Raw genomic sequence first — 23441 nt, forward strand, 5'->3', positions numbered from 1 at the left:
CATCTCCAGGGGCTCTGCTGGGAAACGCCACTCCCGGGAGGCTCCACACGGAGGCCAGGTCTGCACAGCGGCCCTGGTCCCTCCTGGGGGGGTGGAGCCTGCGGGGCTCGCACCTGTCTCCCAGACACAGCGGCGGGCGCCGCCTCGTCCTCTCCATCTGGGAGCTGCAGTCGGGCGTTTTTCCCCTTAACCAGCAGGGCCGGGCATGGAGGCCAATATCCGAGGTAACCCCAGCTTCCAGGGGTGGCGGACAGCACCGGGGATTCCCAGGCCCAGCCTCTGGGGGAAGAGCAGTCCATAAGTAACTGCGATGCGGGCCTCCCCCCAAGCCCCGCACCCCTCCCCGGGCTGCGCCTCCCGCGGGAGGGGGGCCCCATCGCTGTGGCTCCCTGGGTGGGGCCCTCGAGGCTGCCCTCCCCGGCCTAGGGCCTCGCTTGCTCATCTCGTCCTTACTCGAACACACACACGGCTGGCTTTTGTGGATTTCTTTCAAGTTAAATTCATTTTATAGAAACTAAAGAGGTAAAACGTGTGGATGTTCATTGTGTTCAGCTGGAAACGCGAGACCTCGGCGGCCCTTACGAGCCTTCCCCTGCGGACCTCGCCCTGTTCCGCCCCACTTAATGCTCCCAACGGCCCTCTGAGGACGCGGTATCGTCACCCCATGTCACGGACGAGGGAACGGAGGCTCGCCCCGCGGCCCCGGCCCCCTCCCGCTAGGCCAGCGCGGCCCCGCGCCCCGCCCGCCGCTGTCACTCCGGGGCCGGACCCGCCGCGGGCGCAGCCAATGGCCCGAGTAGGCGGGGCCCTGAACGGGGCCACGGGGCGGGCCCGGACGCATGAATGGGGCGCGAGCCGGCGGCGAGCGGCGGGCAGAGCGCGGAGCGCGGCGCGGCTGCCGGTCCTGGGCGCGGTGAGTGCGGGGGGCGCGCGGCGCGAGGCGGGGCGCCCCGGGCGCGGCCGACCGGCCGCTGACGTGCGAGTGCGGCAGGTGCCCGCGGACGTTGGACGGGGGCGCAGGTTGGCCGGGATGCGCGCAGGGAGGAGGGGGCGGCCCTGCGGCCCCCGGGGAGTCGCGGCGAGCGCACCCCGAGGCGGAAGCGCTGGGGAGGCGGGAGGCGGACGGCGGGAAGGGGGCGCGGGCGGGCGGGCGGGGGGTGGCCGGGCAGGTGGCCCGGCGCGCACGCAGGCGCAGGCCACGCGGGCCGGGCAGGGCCGGGCGCGCCTCCCGGGGCTGCGGGGATGCGGCGAGCCCCCCACCTGCGGCCGGTGCCGCGGCGGCCGAGTCAGGGAGGAACTTGTCAGGCCGACAAGTTTCTCGCGGGCGGCAGGGCTTTGTTCGTCCGGCCCCGGGAGGAGGGAGCGCGGGCGAGGCCGCCCTGTCCCCGCCGCCACGCGGGGTCCCCGGGGTGCAGGCGCAGGGCAGGGGGCGGAAGCGGGGGGCCCTGGGCCCGGGACAGGAAAACCCGGGCCGCGCCGCGAGGGCGGACACGCGCGCCCCCTCGTGCCGCGCCGACCGGGGCTGGGGCGCGTTTCCGGCCGTGGTCAGAGCCGCGGTAGTTTTCCAGCGAACGCACCGGCTTTCCGGGCGCCTCCGCACTGCGCTTTGGGAACTTGGGTTTCCTGTCTAATCAGAAGCCGGCCCTGGGGAGTCCCGGGGAAGCGTGAAGGGCTGGGCAGTGAAGTTTTTATTCTTGCAGGGCGGGGCAGACGGACTTCGGAGCGGGGAGAGCCCCTGGGTCCAGCCAGCAACCTCATGGAGACAACAATAGCAGTAATAATAATGCCATAGGAGCCATTTGCTGAGCACGTAGAGGCCAGGCCCTGTGCCGCAGGCCGTGAGCCTCCTCTGGGGTCCACCTCACCCGCAGGAGCTAGCTTCTGTCGCTCGCATTTTACAGGCGGGTAGACGGAGGCACTGGGGTTCAGTGGACTGCCCACAGTCACACAGTCCGAGGTGGAGAGGTTTGAAGCCAGACTGTGTGACTCTGGACATTTTACAGCTCTGCAGGGGCAGGAGGGGTCGCAACCCAGGGGAGCCGGGCCTCACAGGGTCCCACACGACGGGCCCCAGCTCGGGGAACAGGAGTGTTTGGCTGGGATAGTCAGTGCCTGCGGGTGCAGGGAGGGGGCCCCTCAGGGAGCAAGCCTGCACAGCTGGCCTTTGGTGCGCTGCTGGAGGGAGGGGGCGGGGGTCTCTCGGTCTCACGCCCTGAACCCCGGGAAGCCCTGCGCCAGGACCCATCCTGCCTTCCTGCCAGGCAGGGCCGGCAGGTGCTACCTGGGAGCTCTTCACTGGCAGCTCCCCAGCTGGGTGGCCATGACCTGATGCAGCTCCCTGGGCGGGGCCCCTGACGCAGGTGCCGGGCAGGACCCCAGCCAAGTCCTTCCCACTGGCATGGTGAGGTGGCCGGGGCCTGGTGGTCAGGCAGGATGCTGGCCACGTGAATGGAGCTCTTGGGCTGACCTATCATAGTCAGAGCAGGTCCCTGGCCTCCAGGGAGCCCTGGCCTTGTCATAGCCACGGCTGCAGTTTGGGCGCTAGGTCTGTGGCTTCCTCACAGCAAGCATTTCCCACACTCTTTGTGAAGCCCGAGCTGGCGTGTCGAGGCTGGCATCCTCTTCTACAGCGTCCTCCATCTAGATGTCTCGGTGAATGGAAATCCTCTCCCAGGCCAGCGTGCTGAGCCAGTAGAAATTCCTAGCTCTGTGGACACCTGCACCCGTTACAGGCAGGTGGCTGGAACACAGCCTGGCGCCAGCAGCCGGCCCAGGGGGGACTCAGAGGCCTCGCCCCGGCCACGCTCCTGCTCCCCCATTGTTTCATCCAGCTGGGGTGTGGACAGAGACCACGAAAATTCTCCGTCCTGAGCCACATGGGCTCCTGTTCTCAGGCACAGCAGGAGCCCATTGTCTGCTTTTGGAAGGGGACAGATAATAATCCTCAGAAATAATCCTCAGAATCTCGCAGCCGCTTTTGTTCCGGGACAGTGAGCTGCTAGTCCGGCCTCAGGGTGGTCACGGTGGGTGTGGAGCCGACCCTGGGTCAGGCCCCAGGCCCCACTGAGGCAGGTAGTCAGACCGGCTCCCCGGGATCCTGCCCCCGAGCAGGAGAGGGGCATCAGCTCAGGCCTGAGGTGACTGGGGCCCTTGTGTGGCGCCGCTGGAAGGGAAGGGGGCAGCCTGGTGGCCAGCACGGCAGGCCCTAGGTTACATCTCATGGGCTGGTTGTGGAAGCTCTCCTCACTACTGGCTCTGGCTCAGCCCCCAGCCTGCTGTCCTCGGACACCCCTGTTTCCCCTCAGTGGCTGTGGCACAGCACGCTACCCGCCGGCATTGCACAGAATCATCCTCTCAGCTGGTTTCCAGGGGGCAGTGGACATGTTGATAAGCCCCATGCGTTTTGTAAAAGCCACTCACGGTGTGGCCAGGTGAGGCCCACTAAGGACCAGCATGGGTGGGGTGTGCTGGCCAGGGCCTGACTGGCTCCACTGGACAGGCAGAGGGCCTCCCAGGTGGGAGCTCCCAACACGTCCTCTCCTCAGGAGCACCGTCACCCACGCATCTGCCTTTACTCAGTGGCTTTTTTATCCAGCAAGCCCCGGGGGTACCTGAGGCGTCACCCCTTGGCCCGAGCCACAGAGGACTTAGGATGGGCTAGGCTGAGGGTGGTACCCATTCCCATCCCGGGCTTGCTTGGGGCTCTGGAGCTCTGTGGTGGTGGGACACCTCTCAGCAGGCACTGTGGACCTGACACGTGGACCTACAGGCCTAAGAGGCCATCTGGATGTGCCGAGCCCAGCCTGTCCCACAGCACCCCCACGCCCCGTGAGGGCCTCTGCAAGTCTGTGTTCCCCATGAGCCCCCATGTGGCTCTGGAGTCGAGGGCCTGGGTCCTTCAGCTCAGGGACTCGCTCCTTCCGCCTGATGGTGCCACACCCGTGTACAGGGGGGAGCTGAGGCTCAGAGACACCCTTGACCTACCCCGATCCTGTGTGCTGCCTCTCTCTGCAGCGCCCTGGGGTGCTGGGGGTGCTCATTTTGTGTTTGGCTCCATGGATGGAACATTTCGAGTTGGGAAGACAGTAAGCTTGTACGGCACGTCTCCAGCTTATCCTGCCCGCCCCACGCTCTGACCCAGGCCCTCGAGACAAGGAGTGGGGACAGGAATGTCCGTGTTGAGACAGCAGGACACTCCTGGAGGGACGGGTGCTGCCCAGCCCTCCCTCAGATAAACCTTCATTGTTGGCCTCCTTGCCAGACAGCCAGCTCCTTGCCCACACACCTGTGAGTGGTCACCAGGTATGCAAATCTGGGCATGCCAGGCCCTGCTGTGGCCACCCCAGCTTGCAGCACCCACCAGTCTGCCCTACAAATATCCTTGAGTCTCATCTTCAAGGGGTGAAAGCCCCCTCCACCCCCCCCAGAGGAAGAGGCTCCAGGGGGGACCTAGCAGGAGGAGAGAGCTGCCTGAGCAGGCCCACAGGTCATGCGGCAGGCCCGAGGGTCAAGAACCAGTTTCGAGGTTGTAAAGGGGGGAGATGGTGAGAAGCGAGCATGGAGCCCAGACAGGGGCTGTGGGTTGGTGCAGGGTGGGCTGTGTCACCATGGCGTGGGTGGGGCTGGCAGCCTCAGGGTGGGGCGCTGGGAGAAGGAGGGGCTGCTGGAGCACAAAGGGACAGGCAGACCTGGGTTTTTTCCCCAGCTGCCCTGCTGTCAGGGGCAGGCACCTCAGGCTTCCCTGAGGGCGTGAGCTGTGCTGCCTGCTGCAGCCAGACGTTCCCCCGGGAGCCGGGGAGCCAGGCAGGGAGGACCAGGGGGGCCGGGGAGCCAGGCAGGGAGAACCAGGGGGCCGGGGAGCCAGGCAGGGAGGACCGGGGGGCCGGGGAGCCAGGCAGGCAGGACCATGGCCTGCCACCTGAGGCCTAAATATTACTGTTGCCATCCTGGCCCCTCTAGCTGCTGGGCTCAGCAGACAGCCCAGGAGGAAATACACATTTCCCGCAGAGCACCAAGGAGATGAGAGGGCAGGGCCGGGGTGGAGGGTGGGGGCATATTGACAGGACTTCACTGAAACTAGGCTCCCGGTTCTCACACTGGGGTGTGGTGAGCCCCCACTAGGGACCACTGACTTCTCACCGTGCAGCTGTAGGGAGACGGGGGGGTGGCACACGCATGCAGGTACAGTCCCCCCAACCAAAGGCCCCAGAGCACTTCCCTCCTAATCATGCTTGCCTGGTCCTGAGGACAGCCAGAGAGCCACTGGCAGTAGGGACTGACACCCCCTGGACGCCTCCTCCACCTCCCTCCCGACCAGGGACCAGACCAGATGGAGCAGGTGCAGAGCTCAGCCTCTAATCCTGCAGAGCCCCCTTGGGACCCCAAGCCAGGAGCCCAAAGTCCGAAATCGCTGGCAGGGCCGCACCCTCCCCCCACCCCTGGGGGCTCCAGGGGAGGGTCCTTGCCTCTTCCAGGCCTGGTGGCCTCAGGTGTCTTTGGCTTGTGGCCACATGGCTCCAACCTCTGCCTGCGTTGCCGCATCCCCGCTTCTAAGGACCCGTGTCCTGATTTAGGGCCCTTCCCAACCCAGCAAGACCTCATCTCAAATCTGAACAGCCGCAAAGACCTCTTTCCAAATAAGGTCACACTTAGTGTCTGGATGGGCGTGTGTCTTTGGGGACCACGATGCGGCCCTCCAGGGCCCCAGCACAGGGCCCAGCAGAGCAGCTACCTGAGCAGGTCTTGCCACAGAGCTTGGTCAACAGCCAACTCCCAGCACTGGCCGGGCACCCCAGTGTCCCCATGCACAGTGGGGTGGGGGTGGAGGTGAGGCCTGTGCCAGCTGTGTCTGGGGACTCGTCAGGGCCCTGAGCCACCCCACACAGAGTGAGGCCAGCACGCAGCTCCCCCGACTCAGGGCACAAACCCTGGTGCTTCCCGGGCCTCCCACGGGCATGACGTCCCCGGAGTGACGGTGCTTTGGAAGTGCTGGGAGCCCCTGAAAAGGAAGCTGCCAACCCAGCAGGGGAGGGTGTCTGTGTCCTGGGGCTGCCAGACAAAGGCTCCCGGCCTGCACTGCAGCAGCCGACACTGTCGGAGCTCTGGAGGCCCGAGTCTGAGCTCAGGCACGAGGGGCGTCTGCCCCAGGGCTCTCCTTGGCTGGCAGGCGGCATTCTCCCTGTGTGCGAGCCAGGTCCAAACTCCCCGTATCCAGCCCGTAAGGAGAGGTAGGCGCACGGGGATGTGGGCTGGGGTCTTCCTGAAGACCCTCACCCAGGAGCCATGGGCGTCGAAGCTCTGACATCTTGTCATGGTGACCGCATGTCACTGGCTCGGAGCTCATGGCTTTGTTTATGTTATACTGATTCTTGCCACCTGGAGTCTAGGCAGCCTGGGTGCCCAGAGGGAGCTTCACCTGGCAGTCAATGCCACCCTTTCTAAAAGCAGGTGTGTGAAGCTGGCATGCCGGGGCCCCTGGGAGCCTAAAGCTGCAGCTATCACCCCCCACCCCCAGCCCAGCTCCTTTCAGGGGTGAGTGGAGGCGGGAAGCGAGGCCCGCTGGGGAACAGGGACAGGGCTGCGGTCAGCTGAAAGGGGACGTGTTGTCCCGTTTTCCTATTAACCTGTGCACGTTGCTGTGGACTGCTGCTCGTTTTAGCATTTGGAAAACCCTCCAGGGGCAGAGGACACAGCCTCTGCGGAGCAAGTGAGGTGCCAGCCAACCCCCTCAGGCCGGAACATGCCCGGTGTGCTCACCGAAGTGTAGATGTGCTCATCTGTGGGCGTAAGCTTGCTAACCAGAACTTCTCCTAACAGAGTCAGCCAGCCACTGGGACGCTGCTTGGTGACTTCGCTGGCCGTCACTGTCACGCCCTGAGCAGAGATGCCCCAGCACTCGATGGGGGACAAGCACTTCATCTCGATGCCCAAGCTGGGCTTCCCCAGCCCACCCTTGGCCACTGACAGTGGGTGTGGTTGCACCCCCCCGAGCCGGCAGGCATCCATGTGCCCAGCTGCCCACAGCTCTCTGGACTCCTGCAGCCAGCCACTGTACCAGCCAGAGGCCGGGAAGCATGGCCCCCGGTTGGCCCACGAGGTGCGCTATGTGGCGGCCCGGCCTCAGAGTGTGGAGTGTGGTTGGCAGGGCTTTGCCCCTGCGTGCCTGCAGGCCTTCAACACACCCAGGGGCTTCCTGCTCTTCCTGAGCGCGGCCGCCTTCCTGCAGGGCATGACGGTGAACGGCTTCATCAACACCGTCATCACCTCCATCGAGCGCCGGTTCGACCTGCGCAGCTACCAGAGTGGCCTCATCGCCAGCTCCTACGACGTGGCCGCCTGCCTCTGCCTCACCTTCGTCAGCTACTTCGGGGGCAACGGGCACAAACCTCGCTGGCTGGGCTGGGGTGTGCTGGTCATGGGGGCCGGCTCGCTGGTGTTTGCGCTGCCCCACTTCACTGCGGGCTCCTACGAGGTGGAGGCAGACGAGGGCGTCGGCACATGCCAGGCCAACCACAGCATGGCGTGCCGGGACAGCACCATCTCCAGCCTGTCTAGCTACCGGCTGGTCTTCATGTTGGGCCAGTTCCTGCATGGTGTTGGCGCCACGCCGCTCTACACGCTAGGCGTCACCTACCTGGATGAGAACGTCAAGTCCAGCTACTCGCCTGTCTACATTGGTGAGTAGGGCAGTGGGTACAGTGGCCAGCACTGGCCAGGTGCCACCCAGAAGTCTGGAGTGCCAGGGTAATTCAGCTGCAGAGCCAGGCACTGCCACACTGCCTACAGGGCTGGCTGAGGCCTCCAACTCCCCCTGAGACCCTCACATCTATCTGGGGATGAGACCTCCAAGTTTGCAGCCTGGTGCTGCCTATTGCCCCACGGCCCTCCTTTGAGGCTGTCGCAGGAAGGGCCCCAGGGGCCCAGTCAGACTGTCAGCTGACCCCAGCCCCTTATTTCCACTCTGGACTCTAAGTCACTTAGCAGTTGCCAGCGGGAATGGGGCCCTGGGGCCTCGTCTCTCTAGCACGGCATGCCCTGCCTGGCCAGCCGCCTGGGCCCTTCTCATGTCTGCAGCTCCCAGTCTCCCTCTGCGTAGGTCCGCTGCTGCGGGCATGTGCCCTCATCCTGCCAAGTGAGCTCCTAGGACCTTTGCTCTTCCTGGGGGAAGAGTAGATGGCAGCTGCAGTCACTTTGAGAGACATTTCTAAAGCGCCTCATCAAGTAGATGGCAGCCTGCTTTCAGGCACAGCGGAGGCTGCATAGCTGAAGACCCTGATGTAAAGGGGTCCTGGGGCCGCCAGGCACAGAAATGCAAGCGAGGGTGGGGGCTTCTCTCGGGTGGGCTGTGTGGCTTCCGGTGTTGGACACTGAGAGCCCTCAGGTCGGGGGTGTAGACCGGGTGTGGCCAGACCCCAGCGCTCTTCTTCCCTTCCAGCCATCTTTTACACGGCGGCCATCCTTGGCCCCGCAGCCGGCTACCTGATCGGAGGCGCCCTGCTGAACCTTTACACGGAAATGGGCCGACGGTGAGTGGCCTGCGTCTGGCCCTGTCCTCACGCTGTTTGTGCGGGAGCTGAGTGACAGCAGGGTGTCTGTGCGGCCGAGAGCTGCGGCCCTGAGCAGAAGGGAGCTGCGGCCGGCCTTGCTCTGCTGGGCCTGGGGTCTGTGGTGGCCTTGAGAGCAGGTCTGGGGGGATGGCGTGGCCTGACAGCAGTACCCTGGAGCCAGGCGAGCCCTCCGCGGATTCTCCTGCTGCTGATGGGAGTTCTTTCTGGAGGGGGGAGTCCTCCACACCAGGCTTCTCTCCTCACACCAGCCAGGCGCCTTAAATTCAACTCAGTCCTGACACTGACTTCCCAGAGTCAACACAGACCCCACAGATGAAGGACTCGGTCCCACAAGACCAGCCCACTTGAGATACCAGTCCCGAGTCCTGGGCCTCTGGACCGCCCACAGCTGCTGTCCAACCTGGCTTGGGTCCGAGGCTCCCATGGCTCTGCCTTGGGTTTGAGTCGTTGCTAGAATGAGTCAGAGAACTCAGGAGGGCACCCCAGGCGGCGGGCTGCCGGCGTGTCACACAGGGCACTCAGCCCCAAATCTGGAAACGCACCTGTGCGCCCTGGGCCCCTGAGCTCGGGCTGGGCACCGGCCGCCCGCCCTGCATGCCGCTCTGCAGTGGGCGCCTCGCCCCCAGAGGGAGGGCAGAGCAGAGGCAGGCCTGCGGGGACATGGAACACTGACCCCATACTCCTCTCCCCATAGGACGGAGCTGACCACGGAGAGCCCGCTGTGGGTTGGCGCATGGTGGGTGGGCTTCCTGGGTGCTGGGGCCGCCGCCTTCCTCACTGCCATCCCCATCCTGGGCTACCCACGGCGGCTGCCAGGTGCGTGTTTCCCTGCCCTGAGTGTGGAAGGCCGGGCACACCCATCCCCCGCTCTCCCGCCTCCCCGCCTGGAGCCCAGGTCTCCGCTTCATGCGCACCATTAGTTTGGGCTAGTGGGGAGCACAGGAGGGCTGGGGTCTTTGCTGGGCGGGCACTGCCCCCCTGAAGCCAGGCCTGTGGGGCCATGGGAGAGGCTGGCTTTACCCCGGGATGCCCCTCTTCAACTCCTTTTGGACCCTGGCCCCAGTGTTGCCCCTGTGACGCCCCCTCCTCCCCCAGCTGCTCACCGGTCACCGTGGGGCCTCCCACACGAGGTCTGCCCCCGCCTCCACTCACTGGTCCCAAACCCGAGAGGGGCAGGCCTCGGATGGGGTGGAGCCCTGGCCCTGCCTGCTGCTGACACCCGTGTCCCTCCAGGCTCCCAGCGCTACGTGGTCATGAGAGCACATGAAACACACCAGCTGAAGGACGGCGGCCGCAGGGCGGCCAGCAACCCCGACTTCGGGAAAACCATCAGAGACCTGCCTCTGTAAGGACCTCTGGGGGTGGTGCGTGCCTTCTGCACCTGTGGCTGGAACACCCTGTGGGGGTCCCCCTCACACTGGATCTTGACCCCAAACAGGGAGAGTCCCTGTGACCCCCACCCCCAGGGCCCCCAAACCTCCTCCATGACCAGGGAACCTCAGCTCTCGGCTCCAGCACGTGGGCTAAGATGCAGGAGCCGCAGCAAAGCCTCCTGGCCTGAGCACCGAGGGAGGCCTGGTGGATGGGGGGCCTCAGCCCTTTGCTCCGCTGTGTCCTCTGGCCATTTCTTTGAGTGTCACCAACATGTCCCAGGGGCCCCGGCTGGGCACCCTCGCTGCCCTGTACCCTGCCATGCTCCCCTTGTCATTCGTGACCTGGTCTTACACCGTGGTCTTCACACACTGGGGACAGAGCCCTGGGTCTCCAAGGGACATGCGGCCTGGGGCTCCTGGCTGCCCAGTGCCCCTTTTTTGTGGGACCAGGCATCCCAGGGCGGCTCTCCTGGGCCCTTGGAGCACCCTCACATCTGACGCTGGGAACGGCCACATCTAACTGGCCGTGGGAGGTGGGGACAAGCCCCTGCCGGCCACCTTCCACACAGGGAGGGTAAAGGGTGCCGAGGCCAAGGGCAGCCACACAGCAGCCTGCGTGCTATTTGCTGCCTGCTCTGTACCAGAGAGAAAGCAGGGCTGGTGCTGAGGGTAGAGGGGTGGATGGCCTTCTCCCTGTGTGGGGCTTTGTTCCCGAGCCCTGCTTCCTGTCTGACCACCCAGAAGAGCTGCCCCCTCAGGAAGGCGCCCCAAGGAGGCCGAGCTGGCCCAGGGCCACAGTGGCCTGTGGTGCAGGAACTCTGTGTGGCCAGCTTGCCCCGTCTCCCAGCGCCCATGGCCTGCTGCTCGGTGGGGTGGGGCCACCAGTTCTCTCCAGTCAGCACTGGGGACTGAGCCCACCAACAGCCCGTTCCCCAGTGGGCCCCGGGGACCAGGGCCTGATGTACACCGAGGCTCGATTCCCCAGACCGGTCGTGGGTGATAGAGTAAATCCCAGACCACGTGCTCCCTGCTAAGGTCATGACTAATTCTCTGAGCGAATTCATCACAGGAGGCCGAGCCAAGCAACCTTCAGGCTGGGGTTACGAAATAAGGAAGTTTGCACACCCCTGGGGCGCTCCCCTCCCCTCCCAACCCAACTGAGGCCCTGAGCCTGGGAACAGCCTGGCCACACCCAGGGCGTCCCCCACATGGAGCCCTGAGATCCCAGCCTGACTGGCCCCCACTGGGGGCTCTTCCACAGCCACCTTCCCTCCTCTAAGCACATGGGACCCAACTGTGTGACCAGAGAGAGGCCTTCTCAGCCTTCCAGCCTGAGGGCCTTGGGGTCCCCCATTTGTTCTGGAGTGAATCTGAGCAATGCCCCGTGGGGGTGCCCTTCACTCCCCTCAGCCGCCTGCTCCGAATGCCACCCTGCACTCCCCACGCTCCAGAACCTGGCTAACTGGGTTAATGAAGAGCATTTGCACATCAAGATGTTCAAAGTTGCTTGACAAGTGCTCGTGGCATGTGCCCTGATCTCTGGGCCACTGGGAGGCCCCTCCTGCCGCCAGGGTGACAGGGTTTGCGGGAGCTGGTTCTCCCGGTACGAGGCTCTAGAGGATGGGTGGCACCTGCTTCCCTTTATGGAACACCCTCAGCTGTGGACTGGAGAGCTCTTCAAAGGTGACCGAGAAGGTAGCAGAGGGTGCCACTTCCAGGGCTGCTTCTGTGCGGAGAGCATCTGTCCTGGGGACTGTAGAAAAACTGCTCCCAACCCACATCACTCACAGGTTGGGGGGACAGGGGCAACTGCTTTGGGAACACCTTTGTGCCTGTACCTGGTGTGAGGGAGCTGGGGACAGCTCAGAGTCAGGGAAGGCAGGTGTTGAGTGAAGCCACCTGGCTGCACGCGGGGCACTTCGCTGCCCCAGGACATCTGAGCTTCATCTCCCAGTGCCCCATGGTTACGTTTCTGTGACCCTATTCTAAGCTCTGCCTCCTCCCCCAACTTCAGAAGGAGGGTTTGTTTTGTTTTGCCCACTCGTGACCATCGAGACATCTCAAGCTGAAATGCACACACTGGGACAGCGCTGCTCGGCCCTCCTCCCCTGACAAAACGCAGAAGCCCAGTTCACCCCAGTGAGCTTCCCTCAAGGAAATTCTGTGCTCATCGCACTTGTGGGCCAGACAGGATGGGCCTGTTGGGGCCCTGGGGTCAGGGGAAGCTGCTCCCCTGAGAAGCCTCAGGGGTGTGACACCAGCACCTCCAGGTGCGCAGCCCACATCCAACACTCCTGAAACGCGTTCTGCAGAGTTAGCCACCCTGCTTGACCCTACAGTGAGACCCAAGGCCAAGCACCCCCAGGGCTCTTTGGGGCTCTGAATCCTGGCTTCAGAAGTGCATCCAGGCCAGGTTCCCCGAAGAATCAGCTGGCCACGTCCAGAGGGCAACACCAAGGCCCTTCCTTGGGACCCTCCCCTCACCCCGTAAGTGCAGGGCAAGAGAAGTCAGGTGCCAGCCGAGCCGGCCCAGGCCGGATCTCCCCGTCCCCCTTGCCACATGCTGATGGGTGGGAAGGGGCCTCCCCCCTCGGTGCCCTGCCTCCCCCGACCTGCGGGCTCCTGGCTCGGGCCCCTGTGCGGGTCCTCACGGCAGGCCCCAAGCTAATTAAACAGCGTCGTGGTTGCCCAGGGTGCCCCCGCCCCACCAGCTGGGGCCGGAACTCGGCCCAGGCGGTGATAACCCCCCATAAGTTGTTCCGGCAGTTTTCACAACGAGCGGCAGGCATGGACTCCCGGTGCCCGTTGTCCAGCAGCCACAGCCCAGCCTCATCCTGTCTCGGTTTCTCAGGAGTAGATGTGGGCTGCCCCAGCTCACCTGCCCCACCCCGCTCTCAGAACCAGGCCTGTCTGTGCCCGGATGGGGGCCGTGGCTCGGGAGCGCCCTCACGCCCTGCTCTGGCCCACTCTGACCCTCTGTCTTTCCTCTCTGCTCTCCCCTCCCCTCGCCCACCCAGCTCCGTGTGGCTTCTTCTGAAGAACCCCACATTCATCCTGCTCTGCCTGGCTGGCGCCACGGAGGCCACGCTCATCGCCGGCATGTCCACGTTTGGCCCTAAGTTCCTCGAGTCCCAGTTCAGCTTGAGTGCCTCGGAAGCTGCCACCTTATTTGGTGAGAAATTTCTCAAATCGTGGGAGCCCTCTGCTTTTTCATTAGTATCTTCTAGAAAGCCAGACAGCACTACTGCAGGCGTGCCTGCACGTGGGCATGTGGTCCAGGTGGGAGGCCCTGAGGGCATGGGGGACTTTGGACACTGTTGCCACACAGCGCAACGGTCTCAGAACTGTCCCTCCAGAGGGTAGTGCATGGCAGGCCCCCCCAGCTGGGAGGCTATCTGCACCCCGGACACCCCCTGGGGCCTTGGGCTTCCTCAGCCTGGCTTGCTGCAGACGGTGGGTGGTAACACCCCACTGAGCACCTGGACCTTCAGGACCACAAGGTTGGGGCCCCTGAACCTGCCCGGCAAGAGGTGTGTGGCCAGAGGCAGGCTGGTGCCCCACAAGAGTGAGGCCTGCCTCAGACCCCTCTTTCTGCCGCTGTTGATGGGGTAGCCCTGTGTTTGGGGGGTAGCCCGGCCTCACCAAGTACCTGCCAGGCAGGAGTGTGGGTGAGAATGTGGCTGTGGTTGTGAGGTTCAACACCACATGTGCAAGGTGGGGCACACTTGAGCAGCACCTGGTCAACCCCGGTCGCATCCCACCCTCGGAGTTCTGTTCCCTGCACAGGAGGAGAGCTTCAGATTAGCTTCCTGTGACTGATGCCCCCAGACACCTGTCCTTGCCTGGTCTCACCCCACACACCCAGACCCCCACCCGCAACTGCCTCCCCTTCCCCACAGCCACCCCCTCTCCCTGTGCCAGCACCCCCTTCCCAGACCAGCTGCAGCCTCTGGGGTCCCCACTGCTTCACCCCCAAGAGGCAAGGGGGTGCTTCCTCCTCCCGGTGCTTCCCCGCCCCATCTCCCCTGCGTCACCCAGCCTCTGGGCAGCCATGCAGCTGCTGAGAGCTCAGGCCAGGGCTGGGTGCCTTGAGCAAGGTGACAGCCCACCCCTGGGGCTCCAAGGACATCACCGGGCCTCTCCCTCTCCCACAGGGTACCTGGTGGTGCCGGCGGGTGGTGGTGGCACCTTCCTGGGTGGCTTCTTCGTGAACAAGTTCAAGCTCCGTGGCTCGGGCATCATCAGGTTCTGCCTGCTCTGCACACTGACCAGCCTGCTGGCCGTCTTTGTCTTCTTCGTGCACTGCCCCAATGTGCCCGTGGCGGGCATGACAGCCAGCAACAGCGGGAGGTGAGAGCCAGGCAGCACCCCGGGGGTGGGGAGACCCTCCCACCCCGCACACCAGCTGGGACACACGTGGTCTGGGGGATGGGGAGGCAGGGTCTGGTGCTTGGGGCAAGGCCACTGGAAAGGGTCATGACAGCAAGACAGCAGGAAGGACGGCCCCTCAGAGGGGCCCCTTACAGCAGCAATGGCCACATATAAGCCACGTCAGCCCTCAAGGGGCACCTGGGCTCAGTGCGGCTCTGGGATTGAAAAACGGGGGAGTCAGGGCCCCAGCTCCTCTCACACTCACGTGGAGCACGGCCCAGGATCAGCTTCCTGTGTCCTAGGAATGTGAGGGAACAGTCGTCAGATGTTTGGGAATACCTAAAATAGACCTGGGCCACCTGCCCTAGGCCCGGCAGTGCCCTCCCAGACTCCTCGTGGAGGTGACCCCGGGGACCGCTCAGCTCCAGGACCCTGTTGTGGCTCTGACCTCACACGAGACTGGAAGCAGCCAAGCTGGTGGGAGCAGGTGGCAGAGCTGCACCGCGGCCGCACCTGCCCACACCCCCCTCAGCCACCCGCCTCGGAGGGAGGGGGACGCTGGCCCATGGGCGGCCCCCCAGGGCCGTGGGGGCGGGAAAAGCAGAAGCTGCTCTGCAGGTTTCGTGTGCTCAGCGGGAGAGGTGTGGGGTGCGCACCTGCAGCCGCTGGCCTGCGCTCAGTGACCGCCGCTGGTGGCCTGCGTCCGTGGCAGGGCTGGGGGCTGGTGCCGCAGCAGAGGGCTGCCTCTGGGGCTCTTTTGTAATGTTTGCACATTGGGCCACATGAACACATTGCTGACCGAAAACACAAACCACTTTGGGGCAGAGCATTGCACACAGGGTTGGAGAGCTACAAGGGGCTTGGGTCTGTACTGATTTTGGTGAGATATTCCCACAATTCAGTGAGCAAAAGCAGCCCACCTAGTACCATGCCTCAGGTGGAGCAAACCCAGTGAGTTCGTGTATCCACAGACATGGGCCAGTGGGGATGCGTCCCAGGCTGACCCCGTGGTATGGGGCACCTCCTGGCACCAGCCTCTGCCCCACCGCCTCCTCATCTTGCCTGCAGCCTCCTGCCTGAAGGCCACCTGGAGCCGACAGCCACCTGCAACGCCACCTGCAGCTGCCGGCTGCAGCTCTACAGCCCCGTGTGCGGCTCCAACGGCCTCACGTACTACTCGCCCTGCCACGCAGGCTGCCCCCGGGCGGCTGTGCCCGGTCCAGGCGGCCAGAAGGTGAGCACAGCCGCTGCCCACACTGTGCGCCCGCGCCCCGGGAGGGCCCGTTCCTTCCCCCTGTAATCAGCGCTGTTGTTGCGCTCCTCAGGTGTACCGAGACTGTAGCTGTGTCCCTCAGAATTTTTCCTCTGGTTTTGGCCATGCTACTGCAGGGAAATGCTCTTCAACTTGTCAGAGAAAGCCCCTCCTTCTGGTTTTCATATTCGTTGTAATTATCTTTACATTCCTCAGCAGCATCCCTGCGCTAACGGCGACTTTACGGTAAGCCACGGGCCTGGGTGTCACCTGGGCTGGACCTTCCCTTGCAGCACACTTGGCGGAGCGCCGCCGATCCAGAGGGGTGCGTGCTGGGCTCCCCGGAAAGCCGTGGCAGGAAAGCCTCTGTGAGGGACCTGCCACCTAGGGAGGTGGTGCTGTGGCCTGGGACGCGGCCAGGGCCCGGCAGGACGCAGCCGCTGGCTTGGGGGTGGCCAACCTGTGGGCCCTGACACTGCGGTCTTCCATTTTAGGTGTGTCTGTGACCAGCAGAGATCCTTTGCGCTGGGAATTCAGTGGATCGTGGTTAGAACTCTAGGTACTGTGAGCGTGAGGAAGCCTGTGCAGTTTACGCCGTGTTCGCCGTGTGCACTGCACTGGGCTCCCGCGGCGGCTCCCCTCCCCGGGTGTGCACCGCGCGAGCCGCCCCTCGGGGAAGGACGCCATTCCCGAACAGTCCACTAGAGGGACCTCTGGCCATTCATTTGCCCGGAGGGTGCCTTTCGTCATCAACGCAAAGGCGGAGATGCTGGGGAATCCCGGGGCCTGAAGCCAAGTCCTGCCCCACTCTGCCCCCGAAAAGGAACATTTTAGTCCCCCTCCGCCCCTGACAGCACCAGTGGCCACTGCCACCTTTCTGAGGGGCTGTGCCTTCCGGGTCTCTGGCACTGCCCGTCCCGTCCGCCCCGTGCACAGCCAGGTACTGAGTGCGTCTCTCCACAGGGGGCATCCCGGGGCCCATTGCCTTCGGCTGGGTCATCGACAAGGCGTGCCTGCTCTGGCAGGACCAGTGCGGCCAGCAGGGCTCCTGCTTCGTGTACCAGAACTCGGCCATGAGCCGCTACATGCTTATCGCAGGGCTGGTGTACAAGGTGAGTGGGGCGGCGGCTGCCCCCAGGTGCGCGGAGGGGGAGGCCCAGAGTGTTCTCTGGCCAGCTGAGGGTCCAGGCCCACCTCTGGACCTGCCAGCCCCCCGTGTGCAAAGCAGCACCTTCTTCCGGGGGAGAGCTGTCGAGGTGGGGCCCTGATGATGAGACGAGGCTAGGGAGCAGCAGGCGCAGGCCCCAGGGTCTCTGCAAGCCGGCCGCAGCCCCAGCTCGCAGCCCCCTCCTTCCTTGCGGCTCTGACCAGCTACAGCCCTGGCAGATCTGTCCGCTGCCGGGCCGGGGTCAGCTCAGGATTAGGGCCCTCTTTGCAACATTAATGTGCCTCGAGTGCCGCCCGTTTCTGGAGCCGAACTCAGTCTCCAAGCACCTGCTGTGTTACAGGGGAAGCAGCACAGCATTTATAGCTTGAGTCCCGAGGCACCAACCTTCCAGTAAGTGAAGTTCTGGGCCCAGTCTGTACAAGTCCCTTGGTTTTCTTCCTTGGGGCAGGATGGGCGCTGGAAGGGCCCGCTGGTGGGAGCTCCGGCCTCGGGCGCTCCATGCAGGGCATCCAGGCGCCCCACCGCTTTGGTTTATCTCCCCACAGATGAGCCAAAAATAGCCACTGGGAGAGGGAGTATGGGCTCTGGGGAACAGCAAGGGCCCGTGCTTGGGAGACCTGCCCCTCCCGGAGAGCTGGCCCTGGCTGTCCCTTTCTCTGAGTCGCATGGTCCATCTGCCCAGGGGCGGCAGGCCAGGACCAGCCTCCGTCTCCCCAGGTGGTAACCCCTGTGCTGTGCACACTGGCAGGGCCGGCTTCTAACGTCAGGCTGCCGTCAGCCGGGCGCACAGGCTCACACTGCAGCTTCCCCTGGGGGCTGCCGCACAGAGAGACGGGGCTCGCCTGCCAGTGTAGCTTCAGGCCGTTGGCCCAGGGGACGCTCCTCGAAGCGCAGTGGGTGTCCCTGACAAAGCCCGGCGTCCCACAGGGAGGTGTTCCGTGTGCCTGGGGCCAGTGTCTGCTCACACTGCTGTGGGACTCCTGTCAGGACCCGTGAGGCCTCAGTGGCCACTTCAGGAAGGCCTTGGCCAGAGCTCCAGTCAAGGTGTAGGCACCTGCACCCTTGGGGTCTGAGCGCGGGGCCCTGGCCGCCCAGGCTGCTGGCCCTCCTGCCCCGGCCTGTAGGCGACTCACTCCCACCCTGCCTCCACTGTCACATGGCCTTGTCCCCTGACAGTGTTTCTCCGTCAACCTCTTTCTTGTTTCTAAGGACACCCCAAATCCAGGAAGATCTCATCCTTAGGTCCTTAACTGAACTACATTTGCAAAGATTCTGTTTCCAAATAGGGGTCCCATTCAGAGATTCTGGGGGTCAGGACTTGGACATACCTTTTGGGGGAACACTGTTCAGTCCATGACGAGCCCCCTACCAGTCTCTGGTTTTAGTCAGATGGTGTTTTTCATTACCTCCCCAACAATATTGGTGTTCACACTAGGGCCTGGCCATGCAGGAAAGGTGGGTCTTCTCCCCAGAGCAGGGGTTCCCCAGGTCTTGGAAGCCCAGGCCGGGCAGGGGTGCTCAGGTCTGTGAGCAGCCAGGCCCTAAGGGCGGCTCAGCGAACAGCAGCTCCTCCCCCACTCCCAGGTCCTGGGCTTCCTCTTCTTTGCCACCGCCTGCCTCCTGTACAAGCCCCCATCGGGGTCTCCTGATGGCCCGGAAACTTCTCTACCCAGCCGGTCCTCAGCCTCCGACAGCTCTGCAGACCTCCGGGATGCCCCGTCTGCCCTCCAGCTCCAGAGCGAGGTCCGATAGTCCACCCATCTGCCAGGTGCTCAGGACAGCCACTCTGCACTTCCCGGGAACACTGGTTTCTCCCCGAAGGGCTGAGCCCTCACTGATCGACCACCCCCCAGCACTGAGGACCCTTCAGAAATCCCCAGTGGATTCTAGGGGCACCGAGCTGGAGGGGCACACATATCTGAGCCTCACACGCAGCAAGGCACATCCAAAATGTGCGGGCCTCCCCAAGCCCCCAGCCCTCGCGCTGGGGGGGCAGCAACAAGGACGCCGGGCAGCCTGCCACGCAGCACCACCTGGCCTGCCCTTTCCTACCTGTTTCCCACTCTGTGACTTTTTCCCGACGACACAGACGACAGTGTTGAATGGGGCCTCAGGAGCCCCTGGACACGTTAGCAGCTGTGCTTTTAAAATAATCTATGCAATGTTAACTCCATTGTTATTACCAAAAGTGGAAAACCCTCTGTGGACCTAGTCATGGAGCTGGTGGCCGCCAGGTGGGTTATGAATCACTGTTCTCCCCAGGAGATGGAGGTGTGTTCCAGACTTGCGTACACGTATGCTGATTGTGCACAGCACCCTGAAACCGCGCAATGGAAAGTGCAGAGCCCTGAGCCCCATGGGACTCAGCAGGCGGGTGGTGCTTTGTTTGGGTCTGGCCTGGCCCCACGGTCCCATCTCTCCTGACGCAGAAGCCAGCTGTGAGGCCGTGCCCAGGGGCCAGATCCATTGGAACCTCCGTGATGTGTTCAGAACCTGCTGTCACCTTCTGTCCTTCGAGCACAGGGCCCTGCAGTGGGACAGGAGCAACTTGCAGAGGCACACGTTTATGCATAAATATTTATTTTCGGAATTTGTTTTTACCTGATGGTGCGGTGGGCCTGCCAGCAATCTGCAGGCCCTGGAGGTCCAAATGAAGGGCACTGGGACTTTGTGGAATGTTTGCAGGCATCCCAAGGTAAACTTGTGTGTACTAAATATATTTTAATATTGAAAACACATGTCCCTCTCTGGTGTGCTTCATTTCCGTGACGTGCAGTGTGGTGGCTGGGCACACCGTCATGTGGGTTTTTGTACCCCAGGGTCTGCAGCGCCCCAGGATGAGCACTGGCCCCGTGTCCTCCCAGGTGGGCATTCCCCCCACCCTCCAGTGACCCCACCCCCGTTGTGACCCAAGAGCCTGCTGCTTCCAGGGTCCAGCACCTGGTGGCCTGGGGCCTCCACCTGGGACTTCCCACCACTTCATGAAATAGGATCTGGGTCCAGGTGTCCAGACACTGCCGTCAGCCCAGGAGAGCGTGTGTGTGTGTGCGTGCACACGTGTCTACACGTGTGTGAGGGACAGGAACACAGGAGGCCCAGCCCTAGGTCACTCACTGAACGCGCATATCTGGCAGGGCCCTGTCTGCTCCACTTCCTGGAGGGTCAGCATGCAGCCATGGGGCTCAGCAGACTTTTCTTGGAGGAAGCAAACAACAGTTGGAGCAAAATAGGAATGATCTGGTGGGAGGCAGTGCCGGCTGGAGGTGCCTCCACAGGCCTCCCTGTGCCAGCCAGTGCCCACCGGTGCCCTGAGAGGCCCAGCACATCAGAGGCCCCGTCCTCTAGGGCCATCTGTGAAGGCCAGAGGACAGTGGCCATCGCATCCTGGGACCTGCCTTGCCTTCCCCAGCTTGGGGTGGAGTGGCTGGATGGGGTCCCAGCACCAGCTGTGGGTGTGAGCTGATTGCACCCAGTGGCCCCTCGCAGTGGGGACCTGAGGCTGTGGTTGGTGGGCACTGGGGGCAGCACTCATGTATCCCGAAAGGGGGCCCCAATGGCCGCCCACCCATGCGGACCTGTGGCCCATCCTCAGCTGGGGTTTTTCTCCCCCACAAGTGCTGAAACAGGGTCACTCTGTCCCCTGGGAAATGTTCCTGCAGATGTGAGCTGGACACCAGTCCTCCCTGAATCCTGACCCATCATGTCCACATGCAGGAGCTGGGCAGGACTTGGGTTTACGCTGCGAGTGGGAAATGAACAGGCTCGCTGACCTTGGGGATGACTTTCAAGCGTCAGTTGAGCACGTGCTGTGCGCCAGGCCCTGCCCCGAGAGCTCCCCACAGCAGAGCCAGGGCAGGGGGGACGGCAGGGGGGCCTGGGACTGACCCGCAGGCAGTGCCTCGGACCCTCCTGTGGGGCGGAACTGCGGGCAGCCAGGAGAATGCTTCAGGATCCCTTCGCTCCTGGCTGCTCCCTTGGAAAGGGGCAGAGCTGGGATGGGTACTTAGGAAAGCTCACATTTTTTAAAACAGTTTTGTTGAATTGTAAATCACCATTCCCAGGGTTCACCCACTTGAAGTGCTCACCTCTGTGGGCTCTACGTACTTAGAGTCGGGCCCCCGCCACACGGTCACCTGGAACGTCTTCATTATGGCAAAAAAACCCAGGCACTGCCCCTGCACCCACTGGTCCGCTGCTCTCTCTGCTGTCCTGGGCGTTCCCTGTAAGTGGAGGCGCACAGCACACGGCCCTCTGCTTGCTGCGTCCACCCAGCCCCGTGCTTCGAGGCCCGTCCACATGGTGGCCTGTGCTCATGCTTCACTCCTCTTAACGCTGAATAGTTTTCATCTGTTTGGGCTCTAAGTGGTGACCACAGACCACCCTGGGCGGCTTGCATTTTCCAGAAGTGCCTGCCCCCTATTTCCCTTCCAGGACCTGGCCCCTCCCAAATCAAGATGGGAGACCTGTGACCTGTCCCGCCCGTGGGCCTCTGTGGCCGCATCAGCCAAGGAGTCCACAGAAGTGGCCTGGGGTGGCCTTCTGGCTTGACGATCCACGTGACCCTCCCTCCTGCTCCAGAAGGCAAGTGAAAGGTGGGTCCCCCAAGGAGGCCCCCAGTGACCCGTGTGGAGTGGGGACAGCCCTGGCCAAACCGCTGACCCGTGACCAAATTCAGGGCTGTCGCTCCAGGAGCAGGTCAGGGTGGTTTGTCGTGCAGCTGCAGGTCACCAGAACCCCTGCTGTCCTGGCTGGGGCCCCACAGAAGCCAACCCTGAGAGAGCATTTGGGTGCAAGGGGAGGTGTGGGAGGAGACCCCAGGGCACATGCTGAGGGACAGGGACAGAGGCAGGGGAGAGAAGGGGCCACCCGGCCGTGTCGCCCACCCTGCGGCCATGTTGCTGGGGACTGCGGGGGCACGGGAGCAGGGTGGGCCCGTCGCGCCTCAGTCACTGGGCACTCAGGCGGCTTTCTCCCTGAACCCGCCATCTTGCCTGGTGCAGGCAGAGTGGCCCTGGGCACACGGAGGCCCTCAGGCTGAGATGCAGGGGCTGTGAGGGGCCTGTCGTCCCAGCCTTCATACCATCAAGGCCACCTGACTGCAGCCAAGTCCCCCCTGTGGCCAGGGTCCTGCTTTCAGGACACAGAGTCCCTTCTGCTGCACCGTAGCCCTTCCCAGAACCATGCACAGCATTAGGCTCCCACCATCTCCTCGCTGCTGAGTCAGCTTTCCCCACTCCTTCCTAAGCAGGGCCCAGAGACCCACCTCCTGGGGCTGACCAGCACCGCAGCCATAGCTCTCCCCGCAAGACTGTGCATGGGCCCAGATGCTTGCACACCAGCATGGCCCAGGGAAGTGAGCTCAGGCGGAGGACACCTGGGCCACTGCAGATTCTGTCTCAGGGAACCAGGGGTCAGCCTCTGCGCAGGAGCCCACCACATGCCCCCAGCGCTCCACCAGGAGAGGCACCAGTGCCCCCAAGGCAGCCCTCAGTGGGAGGGGCAGGGCCCTCCTGGCAAAGCCTGTGCACGCGTGAGCCCTGCCCAAGGGGCGGAGGGCAGAGGACCCTGCCGCGTCCTGGAGCCGGGCCTGGAGCCTTGCTGTGGAATGGACCAGATCTCTCCTAGCAAAGACTACTAACCCCGTGGGGGGCTTGTCAGCTGACCAGGACACCAGGGAGCCACAGAAAGGCCCCAGTCTGTGGAGGAAGCAGATATTTGAGCAAATTTGGAAGAGAAGCTGTTTTACAGAGCGATGCACTGCCCACCGGCCATAGCAGGCAAGCTGCAGAGGAGCAGCTGTCAGTGGGGCTGGCACCCTCCCGTGCTGCCTGCCCGGCTGCTGCAAGCAGGAACGGCGTCAGCCACTCCCTGCCTCACTGTCCTCCCTTGCCCGCCACTCCTGTGAGGCTCAGACACATGGCGTCCACCCCTCTGATAAAGGAGAGACCTTTCAGACAGAGGCACGTCAGGCCAACTCGCCATCATCCAGGGATGACAGGGACAGGCCGGCAGCGCAGGCTCTTCTCCCGGGATAGGCACCACCTCCTTGGCCCGCCAGCAGCCCCGGCCTGAGTCCCACCCACAACCAGCGGTTCAACGTGGCAGCCCTCGGGGGGCTCGTGTTGCTTCCGGGATGCCACCGAAGGAAGTAGCCAGACAGACGGACAAGACATGTATGTCCCTGCTGATCACAACGCTGAAAAGGTGGGAACTCGGTGTCCTTCCACGGAGGCCACCAAAGTCGCGAGGGAAGGCTCTACAGGTGGGAACTTCTGAGGTTCGTCTGGCGAATTGCCATGGAAACCAGCCCCAGACACATCAGGGGAACGGCAGGTGCAGGTGGGCCATAGGGGTGGGGGAACCAGGGCAGCCTGCAGATGGCAGAGGCTGGAGCAGCGCCCCTCTAAGAGGGTCCACACCTCTGTGCCATGCTTGGCCACATGTTTAACAAAGGCAGTGCAGCTCGCCAGCCTGTGGGGGACACCCCACTGTGGGCCATGTTGGCAGGAGCCCCGGGCAGAGGGGTGTGGGTGCTGGGCCAGGGATGGGTGCACCACAGCCCCCAGTGTAAGGACTTTGCACAGCACAAACTCTGGGTTAGGCCGGCCCTGGGTCCTGAGCGCCAGGTCCCACCCCATCCTTCCCACAGTTCCTCACCTCCAGGGGGTGTTAGGAAGCTACAGGAGTTTGCAGGCCTCTGGGGCACCACC

General features: G+C 63.7%; 1 protein-coding gene across 4 annotated transcripts; it reads left to right on the forward strand.

Moving 5' to 3' along the window:
• The first annotated feature begins 799 nt into the window (after positions 1–799).
• Positions 800–19469, forward strand: SLCO4A1 (solute carrier organic anion transporter family member 4A1). Of its 4 annotated transcripts, none has more exons than XM_036901775.2 (12): positions 800–913; positions 6817–7676; positions 8435–8525; positions 9262–9383; positions 9801–9912; positions 12958–13112; positions 14095–14290; positions 15380–15545; positions 15637–15809; positions 16058–16122; positions 16527–16675; positions 18316–19469. In XM_036901775.2, the coding sequence occupies exons 2-12, from the start codon at positions 6884–6886 to the stop codon at positions 18481–18483; spliced, it is 2190 nt and encodes a 729-aa protein (XP_036757670.2). In that variant the 5' UTR covers positions 800–913; positions 6817–6883; the 3' UTR covers positions 18484–19469. The 4 variants fall into 4 exon arrangements, with proteins under 4 accessions (XP_036757670.2, XP_057359125.1, XP_057359126.1 ...); XM_057503142.1 differs by lacking the exon at positions 800–913 and adding an exon at positions 6297–6447 and having other exon boundaries at positions 18405–19469; XM_036901777.2 differs by lacking the exon at positions 800–913 and adding an exon at positions 6299–6447.
• The last annotated feature ends 3972 nt before the right edge of the window (positions 19470–23441 follow it).

This window comes from Manis pentadactyla, chromosome 5, assembly GCF_030020395.1.
Source record: "Manis pentadactyla isolate mManPen7 chromosome 5, mManPen7.hap1, whole genome shotgun sequence".
In the NCBI taxonomy this organism is placed as follows: domain Eukaryota; kingdom Metazoa; phylum Chordata; class Mammalia; order Pholidota; family Manidae; genus Manis; species Manis pentadactyla.

Excerpts from the sequence above, each read along its gene's own strand:
- SLCO4A1 (XM_036901775.2), top strand. The coding sequence starts at position 6,884 with ATGCCCCAGCACTCGATGGGGGACAAGCACTTCATCTCGATGCCCAAG. Across the intron at positions 8,526-9,261 it reads TACACGGAAATGGGCCGACG|GACGGAGCTGACCACGGAGA; the intron begins GTGAGTGGCCTG and ends CTCTCCCCATAG. Across the intron at positions 14,291-15,379 it reads ACAGCCAGCAACAGCGGGAG|CCTCCTGCCTGAAGGCCACC; the intron begins GTGAGAGCCAGG and ends TCTTGCCTGCAG.